Source organism: Aythya fuligula, chromosome 3, assembly GCF_009819795.1.
Source record: "Aythya fuligula isolate bAytFul2 chromosome 3, bAytFul2.pri, whole genome shotgun sequence".
Classification (NCBI taxonomy): Eukaryota; Metazoa; Chordata; class Aves; order Anseriformes; family Anatidae; genus Aythya; species Aythya fuligula.
In genome coordinates, this window is record NC_045561.1 from 37,781,240 (window position 1) to 37,790,546 (window position 9,307).

At 58.4% G+C, this 9,307-nt stretch overlaps 1 protein-coding gene across 1 annotated transcript; it reads left to right on the plus strand.

Annotated features, from left to right (window-relative positions):
* Positions 1-3,450: 3,450 nt before the first annotated feature.
* Positions 3,451-7,290, plus strand: SIX2 (SIX homeobox 2). Its single transcript, XM_032185016.1, has 2 exons — positions 3,451-4,010; positions 6,170-7,290. Exons 1-2 carry the CDS (start codon positions 3,451-3,453, stop codon positions 6,471-6,473), a joined length of 864 nt encoding a protein of 287 aa, XP_032040907.1. The 3' UTR covers positions 6,474-7,290.
* The last annotated feature ends 2,017 nt before the right edge of the window (positions 7,291-9,307 follow it).

The following is a 9,307-nucleotide window of genomic DNA, read 5'->3' on the forward strand; positions in this document are numbered from 1 at the left end:
CAGGCAGGAGGCTGGGAGGCTCGGTTTCTGTGTGTCATGGAAGAGGTGCGGGCCAGCAGCCTCCCGTGCAGGCTGCTGTCTCGAAGGAGACGGTGGAGACACCGCCGAGAGGGAGATTCTCAGATAACCGCGGCGTTGTCCTGGCACTCATTTATGGACACAAGGCAGTAACGTGCAATTAAAAGTTCCCAGGGAGCGACACGTTCAGCCCCCCCTTCCCTCAGCAAGTCCTCGTCCTGGTTAATAACGGGAGCGTTACGAGAGAAAAAACGACTTTTTTATTTTCCTCCTATTTCACAGCCACTTGCGCTGACACTGCCGGTCCCGCACGCTGCCTGGTGCTCGGCAGCGACTTCCCGGAGGGGCCAGACCTCTGCTGAGGGTGTCCTGGGGTCAGTCACACCGCTTCCCTGGCCGGGACCGGGATGAACCCGGGGCTCCTGCGCCGGGCACAGCGGGGCCGGGCGCAAGCTTGGGGCAGCCCAGAAAAGCCTTTGGCTGCGGCTGCACGGAGACATCCCTCAAAATGTTCCCGTCGGACGGGGGGCAAATGTTACCAGGCGATTGTTTCTTGCTCTGAAATATAACTGCAGTGAACGAGCTCTTTTGCACATGCCAGAAAAGCTCCTCGCCTGATCGTTTGATTCCCTCGCAACTTGACTCGCCCCGTGCCGGGGCTCAGCAGCCGGTATCTGCTCCCTCTTCTAGCACTAATAGGAAGAATTTTCTTGCCCCAAAGTTAAAAGCAGTTATAGAGCATTGGGATCCAGCTGTCCCTAATTTGCAATCGCTCTGGGAAGCGGCGACACACGCCGCCCGGCCACCGCCGCCCGAAGTGAAAGCGCCTGCGGAGGGGCTTGCGTGTAGGGTCCGTACTCACATTTTAGGGAGCTAAGAAGAGATTTTCTCAGAGCTCCGTCCACGCAACAGGTTTTGACATCTCCTTTCCGGCTAGGGCGAACAGCTGCTCCCATTCAGCCTCCGCCGCTGTGGTTCTGAGACGGAAGGAGAGGAAGCGGAGTCAGGTAGATCCCCGATAAACGTGCAGCGACAGAGCGCGGTAGCACGGAGGCGGGAGGGGAGCCCAGACCTCTGCAGCTCTTTTGTCTTTTGCTACGGCCCCGGCCGCCGAGGGAAGCGGGACGGCGCCGGATTCTCCCTCCCGAAAGTCGCCCGGAGTAAGCACAGAGGTCGGGGATGGGAGAGGGGATCCGTGCTTCCCGGGGGTGGGAGACGGGATCTGTGCTTCCCTCGCCGTGTCTGTTCGGAGGAGCATTTTTGAAGCAGATCCTCTCTCCCACCCCGCGGCCGTCCGCTGCGGCCCCAGCTGCGCCCCATCCTCTGCTGCGGCTGAGCGGGAAGCGCGGAGAGCGGGACGCAATCGTTTCCAAACAAGCACGATTTGAATCCCGCAGGAATCGGCCAGCGGCAAGACGCTGAGCGGCCGAGTGCTAATTCTGCTCGGGGGGGAGGGAGACTGGTGCAGAGGGGCTTTACGGACCCGCCACCGACGTTCCCAAATTCGTTTGAAACGAATGCCCTGCAAAGGAAGCCCCGGCTTTGCTCTGCGCCCCCCGGGCGAGCCGAGGCGGGGGCCGCCCGCTTCCCACGGCTTCTGCACGGCTGCGGAGAGGCTCGCACAGGTAGGCGGGCACCGGGCTTCCGAAACGGGGCTCACCCGAAAAACTCCACACGCGGCCGGTGGGTGCGCACAGGCGCCCCGACGGGCCGGGTTCTGGCCGCGGCGGAGCCGCTGCCCCCCTTCGACTCCGGCTCCCTCGGCCCCGGGGGCCGGTTCGCCCGCTGCCGTTCGGCCTCGCCAGCCCCGGCCGGCTGCTCCTCAGGGCCCGGGGGCTCCGTAGGGTCGGGCTGCGGGGCGGGGAGCCGCGGCCGGGGCTTCCGAGGCCTCACCGAGCCCCCGAGGCGCAGGGGAGCAGCTGGGGGGCTGTCAGAAAGGTGGGAGCGCACGACGGCAAAGCCGAGCTGGGGAGGCTGCAAAAGGCGTCGGAAGAACTTGCTAGCGGTTGTGTTATTTCTCCCCCAAAACAGAACATTTCGGGCCGTGAAATCAGCCCTGGGGCCACGCACGGCGGCGGGGGGCATCCGAGGGGCTCCCGCCGAGCGCTTTCACTTGGGCTCCCCCCCGGCGCCTGCAGCGTGAGGGCACTTCCCGAGGGGGCTGCGCCCGTCCCCGGGCCCCGCAGCCCCCCCGGCCGGCTCTCGCTTCGCCCGCACCGAGGGGACGGGGAAGGATAGGGGGTGACAAGGGGCCGCGCGGTCACGCCGAGTGTCCCCAACTTTTATGCGTGTCCCCCGGGGCGCAGCAGCCCTGCACGGGGCTGGAAGCGGTGCAGGAACCGACGTCGGGATCGGGAGAGGAAAGGCGAGTGGCGGGGCCAGGCGGGCACGGCTCGGGCCCTACCGGCAGCCGGTCCCCTCTCCGGGCAGGTACGGCCGGCGTGTAACGGGATCCCGGGTGGGAACAGGGTCCCTATTGTACGCGGGAGGCCCCTTCCCCAGAAGGCTCGCCGCCAGTTGCTGCTGGGCGCTGGGGAGGGGGCGAGGCAGAGCCTGGAGCAGGGAACTCGCCTCAAGGGCCGGGGCCGGGGGGTTCCCCCCGACGGGACCGGCGGGAGCCCGACGGGGCGGCGGCTCCCCGCTCCCCCGCTGCCGGTGGGTGCCCGCAGCGTCAATCACGACGGCAATTTCTCCCTCGCTAGCTAATATCTCAGCTCGCAGGGCCGCCTCTGAGTGGATCTGAGCAATCTGTCAAGCCAGCCGGGGAGCCACCTCAAAACAGATCGGGTTACCCCTGATTGACAGCGTCACCATGGCAAATAATTTGACTAAAACTATTGTCTTCTCCTGGCAGTCCCCGGGTCAGATAACCGGACCAATCACAGCGCGGATAATCACTTTTCATGCCAGCTTAGAATAATATTATTAAAAAAAAGGGGGAGAGAGAGAGAGAAAGAAAGGGGGGAAAAACTCCGAGAGGGAGAGGAGAGAGGGAGCGGGGCTTTACCACTATATTATGTGGGATCTTTCGGCGGAGGGGGGTGGGGGGGAAGCAGGGAGATCCCAAACCGGCGGCCGAGGGGGGTGGGGGTGGGAGAGCCGCGGCCGCTGCGAGCGCTGCAGATAGGAGACAAAAGAGGCACAAAGTTCCTCTCGCAACTCGGACTTACAAAAAGGAGGCGGCCGGGGGAAAACGCCCTCCGCGCTCGGGCTCCCGAGGCTTTCTCCTCGCTCCTCGCCTTTTTTAAGCCGCTGCCTCGCCGGGGCCGGGCGCCGCCGATGGCCGCGGCCCCCCGCGCCCGGCCGTGACCCCCGCCAGGCCCCGCCGGGCGCCGCCGCCCCGGGGCCGGCCCCGCATGCCGGGCGCTGCCCGCCGCCCCGCGCCGCTCCCCTCTATGCGGCCGTAGGGTGCGCGGCGGGGCAGGGCTCACCATGTCGATGCTCCCGACTTTTGGCTTCACCCAAGAGCAAGTGGCCTGCGTCTGCGAGGTGCTCCAGCAAGGCGGCAACATCGAGCGGCTGGGGCGGTTCCTCTGGTCCCTCCCTGCGTGCGAGCACCTCCACAAAAACGAGAGCGTCCTGAAGGCCAAGGCCGTGGTGGCCTTCCACCGGGGCAACTTCCGCGAGCTCTACAAGATCCTGGAGAGCCACCAGTTCTCGGCGCACAACCACCCCAAGCTGCAGCAGCTCTGGCTCAAGGCGCACTACATCGAGGCGGAGAAGCTGCGGGGGCGACCCCTAGGGGCGGTGGGCAAGTACCGGGTGCGCCGCAAGTTCCCGCTGCCCCGCTCCATCTGGGACGGCGAGGAGACCAGCTACTGCTTCAAGGAGAAGAGCCGCAGCGTCCTCCGCGAGTGGTACGCCCACAACCCCTACCCGTCCCCCCGCGAGAAGCGGGAGCTGGCCGAGGCCACTGGCCTCACCACCACCCAGGTCAGCAACTGGTTCAAGAACCGCCGGCAGCGGGACCGAGCGGCCGAGGCCAAGGAAAGGTACGGCTTCCCCCGCGCCCGCGGCCCCTCGGCTTGCTGCTCGCCCCCAGCTCCGTGGAGGCCGCCCCGACGGCGCCCGTGGCCTCCGGGGTGGAGGAACCGGGAGACAGGCGGGCCGGCGCCGTGGGTGCTCCACGCGTGTCCGGGATGAGCAGAGGGGAAGGAAGCCCCCGGAGAGGCGGTCGGGCCCCTTGACCAGCCGAGGGGTAGCCGGGGGGCGGCGGGGCCCGTGCCGTCGGTGCGCGTCCTTGCGGGCTGCCCGCTGCCGAAAGGGAGCGGCGGTACGAGGGAATAAGGCGAGGGCAGCGCTGCGAAGGGAGCCCCCAAAATGTGCGCCCTGCAGATCGGGCCGCTTACGGGCAGACGGGGAGGGAAGACAACTCTCTGCCCTTGATCGTGAAATTGCACCTCGGCTTCACCACCCAGCGCGGTGCTCACGCATGCATATTTCTATATAATATCTCCTCATACCGACCGTGGCTCCGAGACTGTGCTTTTCTCGTTAAATTGAGGGAAGGGGCCGTTAATTGCCGGCAGAAGTTAATGCCCGCGTACTCGGGAGTACTTTGCCTTCAGCCGGCCCTGTGCCTTAAAGACGGGCCGAGGAAGCGAAAAGCGTGTCCCAGCTGCGCTGTGCCTCCTTCCCAGCTCTCTCGATCAGCTCGTACGTCCTGCACGGTTAATTAACAGATGATTAGAAATCTCCCGCACCTCCGCGCCACGGAGGACACGCCGTTTTGCTTTTCTGCCTATCGAGGTTTGGAACAGGCGAGCGCCTCGGCCGCGCAGCTGTGCAGCCCGGCAGGTTCGGGCTCCGCACAGATTTGCTCCACGCATTTCCCCAAACGGTGCTAGCGCTTTAATTTTCTTTCAAATCCCTGCAAGTGTTGGTTTTACGAGATGTTAGAGATCCTTTTTATTGCTGATAGCAGGGACTCACCTTCGCATATCCAAAGGAAATGAAGGTTACACTTATTCCATTTTTTTTTTTCCCGAGGAATCAAATTTTAAAGGTCTCCAGAGACAAATAAGATTTTTGACATTGAAAAATACACTCAACCTAATATTACACTCCAGGCGTTGGAAAACAGACCGTTCCTGGGATTGCCATTTACTCAAGGAACTTGTTCAAGCAGAGCTTTCTTTTCGATTTTTATTTTTTTTGCCGCAATGTGTCTCAAGCCACATCCTGCTGCCCTCACCGAGCAAAAAATGTCGGCACAATGGCCACCCGTTCCCTCGAGCAAATCCTGAGGGATCGGGCCCCTCTGCCATGCAGCGTGTTCAAGGCTTCCGCAGAAGCTTTTGAATCCACTTAAAACGCCTTCAGTATTTCAGGCAGGGCTGTGTCTACAGGGTTGCTACTTCTAATAGCCGAGTTAGCCTTGACGGGACGGTCGCCCCCACCTCATCTTACCCCTCTTATTTCGAAAAAAAAAAAAAAAGTTTCTTTTTTTTTTTTTTTTTTTTTTTTTTTTTTTTGTTGAACGGGCTTGGCAAACCTCCAGCGATTTCTCGGTGTTTACCCGGGGGTGCCTCCCGGCACACCGTGCCGCCTTGCCCAGCCAGGCAGGCGGCCGGGGCTTGAGGCTCGCCCCACAGGGAACGGGGCCCCCCCGGGCTGCGCCCTCCGCGCCGGGAACGGCAGCCTGAGTGGGGGAGAGCAGCCAGGGCTCGGGAAATAAGCGAGTTAACTCTGTTTGCTCGCCTTATCTTCCATATCGGGCTATGCTTTGAGCTTGGGGCGAGGGGGGGGGGAAATGTCCGGTTACTTAAGCAAAAGGCAGGCTGGTGCTGGGCCGCAGCACGGAGCAATCCTGCGTGCAGCCGCCTCGCCTCGGCCTTGCTTCTCTTTAGCTCGGGGAGCAATTTTCAAGTGTGAAAGCCTTTTTTTTAATTTTAATCCCTTCCTCTTCCCTTCCTCCCCCCCTTTCTCCCTCCCCACACCGTGTAAACGCTTTGTGATAGACGGAGGCAGAAAATGACGTTTTGGCAAAGTGACACTTTCCGCCGGGCTAGTGGGAGACTCTTGTTTACAAGTTCGGCGGCCCTTGGCCCTTTGTGCCAGACGAAGAGGCCCGGGAGGTTTGCAGAGTTTGGGAAGCCGCCGGTCCCGCGTCCCCCCGGTGACTTCCCTCCCTCTTTTGTGTTTCCTATAGGGAAAACAACGAGAATTCCAACTCCAACAGCCACAACCCACTCTCGGCGTCAATGAACGGGAATAAGACAGTTTTGGGGAGCTCGGAGGACGAGAAGACGCCGTCAGGGACCCCGGATCACACTTCCTCCAGCCCCGCGCTGCTGCTTAGTTCCAACCCTGGGCTGCAGCCCCTGCACGGCCTGGGCCACCCCCAGGGCCCCAGCGCCATCCCCGTGCCCAGCACCGACCCCATGCACCACCACAGCTTGCAGGACTCCATCCTCAACCCCATGTCATCCAACCTGGTCGATCTGGGCTCTTAAAACCGTGTACACGCTCCCTCCTTCGCGCCTCCTTTACTCTTACATATTTTTTTCCTTAATCTTACCAGAGACTTTTTGAAAGCGATGACAAACTCCTTAGTGGAAGTGTTGTGTGCCCTTTGGCAGCAGGCTGGCTGCAGGTTTGGAAGGCATTGGACTCAGCTGTGGGCAGTAATGGTGTAAAAAGCCTGGAGGGTTGCTTAAAGCTGGTCCCAGGTGGGGACAGGCTGTCAGACAGGGCCTGTGGCTTTCATGCCAGGCCGTAACACGGTGCAGTGGGGCAGCTCCTCCCAGCCTTGATTTCCCAAATCTCTCGTTGATGTTGCTTGGTCGGCCCGGTCTGTGGGTGAAGAGGCACATTGTAATATTTTTTTTCGGGGGGTGGGGAGGACAGGGGGGGTGCAAGGCCGCTGTTTACATGCCTGTTGGGAAGTTTCGCATCGCTCCCGCTATCCTATTGTAGTTATGTATCTGTGGCAGGTGTACGATGTACAATTTCAACTAAGAATACAAAAGTTGTAGTCAAATTATAGCAGCGACACGCTCTAGGCAGACTCTGTAACCTTCTTGTAGCTGATGCTATGCAGAGAGGCGGCTTCTACGGCCTTGTCCATGTGGTGCTTTCGCCATTTGCTGGGTGGGAAAGGAAGAGATGGCCCGAGCCCGGTCCCAGCAGAAGGCAGAGCGGGGGGGGCAGATGCTGCCTGCGGCGTGCACCGGGGGCAGGAGCGGGCTTTGAGAGAAGAGGAACTGCTGCTCGAGTTTAGACCTAAACGACAGTATCAACCGCAAGTCACCCGACCTTAGTTTTGTTTATTGTTTATATTATGTGAATACATTCTTTGGAAAATATTTCTGCTTTTATTTTATAATAAAATTTAGAAATCTAGCTCGGCGTGCGCTTGCATCACTCGCGGGCGGGATGCATTTGGGCTCAGCCCGACTGGTAGCAGACCCGCGGTGCTCGGGCACCTCGGTAGCCCGGTTGGCCCCACGGGTGGTGGCCATCCCCGGAGTTCCCCCGGTCCGGGGCTTTCCCCCAGCCCGCCGCCTCACCGGGACGGGGGCCGGTCTGCTGCGGCCGTGGGTCCGTCCTGACCCCGGTGCACCGTGGAGGGCAGTGGTGGAGAGGCAAAGGCCCGAAGATGCTTCCTCCAGAGCCTGTGCGGGAGTTTGTGACAACGGGAATGTTCTACTCTTCTCTTTTCTTTTTTTTTTTTTTTCTTATTATTTTGTAGTTTAGGCTATTTTTCGTAAGCACGGGGTGGCAAAAGAGGCAGGCACGTTGCTTGCAGTTTTGCTTCGTTAAGGGATAGGAGCTAAGGCTGGCTTCTTACGGTGATGGGCAGGGTTGGAAGCCGAGAGAGGCAGCGCCCTTTAGTCGCCCGGTGTGGGGCTGCGCTGTGTTTCACCCACGGTGCCTCATCCTCGCCAGCAGCTCTTTGCTAGAACCCCAAAGCAATATATCATCCAATTGAAACTTTTCTCGGAGTTTCTTTTATGCTTATTTCCTCCCCTAAAATGAGTTTCTTGTGAAAAATAAGCCGAGAAAACGATATGGCTTCAAGCTGGATAGAAATATGCGTGGATCAGCAAAGATCGTGCCCAGGTTTCAGACGCTGGCTGCAGTTTCAGTCAGCTAGAGTTTGGTGTGGGCAATGTCCTAATTTGATATTATCGGGGGCTGGATTAGCACCTTCTGTGTTTGTAGGTGTCCGCTAAAAGCACTGTTCTCTGAGGGCCCCGGTAAAGTCTCTAGCAGTGAGGGTGTGAAGTTCAGTAAGGGGGAAGATCGTCCTCGAAAAAGACCCCTCTTGCCCCTGGTTAAAAATCCAGTGTCCTCGTTATGCTGGGGTTCAGTGGGGCAAGCAAGATATTGCATCATTACAGAGGAGAAGGTACCTGGGCTACTTGATATATTCAGGGTGATGCTTCTCCCATTTCGGCCCTTTGGGGTAATTTTCCAGCAGTGGAGAAGATGCGCCTGCTGCCTCTGCTGCGAGAGCGTACGAGTGTGTTCGTGCGTGCACACGAGTCTAAGGGGCAGATTCTGTTATTCCCGTTGAGGGACATCTAATAATTTTAGCTATGAATTTTAATCCTTTGAAAATAAACATTTCGCGTGTATAGGAATCACTGCTTCCTAGGGCTACAGAAGTTCCCTGCTCCCTATAAGATAACACATGCAGTGGTGCAATATTGCAAAGAATGAATTAATTGGCTAGTTAATTATTTAGTATTTTTAGAGATAGAAGTAAAGTTTGGGATCTGCGGAGAAAGGCAGAATGCCTGGGTTAATAAAACATGGCCTCGAAACCGACATAGAGCCTTAAGGCTTTGACCGCTGGAGAAAAAAAAAAAAAAAAAAAAAAAAAAAAAACGATTAGAGAAAGACTAAAGCCAAGATGGGGAACATTTAAAGAAGCAGTATCAAAACAGGATGGGATGTAGGTGGTTAATAAAAGGTCATATTGCACAGAGGAGGCAGAATTCGATCGGGGAAAGCAAATGAAGGGCTGACAGGGTGAGAAGGCCCTTTGAAAGCTAGGGGCGATGAAAACTCCTGTAAATTGCAGAGAGGATCGCTTATAAACGGAGAGAGGAAGAGAACGCAAGTCGCTGAAGTCAATTACAGGCAGCCAGAAACCGAAATCATGCAGTCAAAAAAAAAAAAAAAAAAAAGAAATCTGGAGGTCAATCTAGCATTAAGGGCGCACACAGCTTAAAGCCAAGCTGATGGGAGGTGTATAATACAACCTGAAAAGCCGTACATGTTAAGACTCATTTTATCGGACCGTACTTGCCTTAGTAATGATGTTTGGTAAATTAGCCCA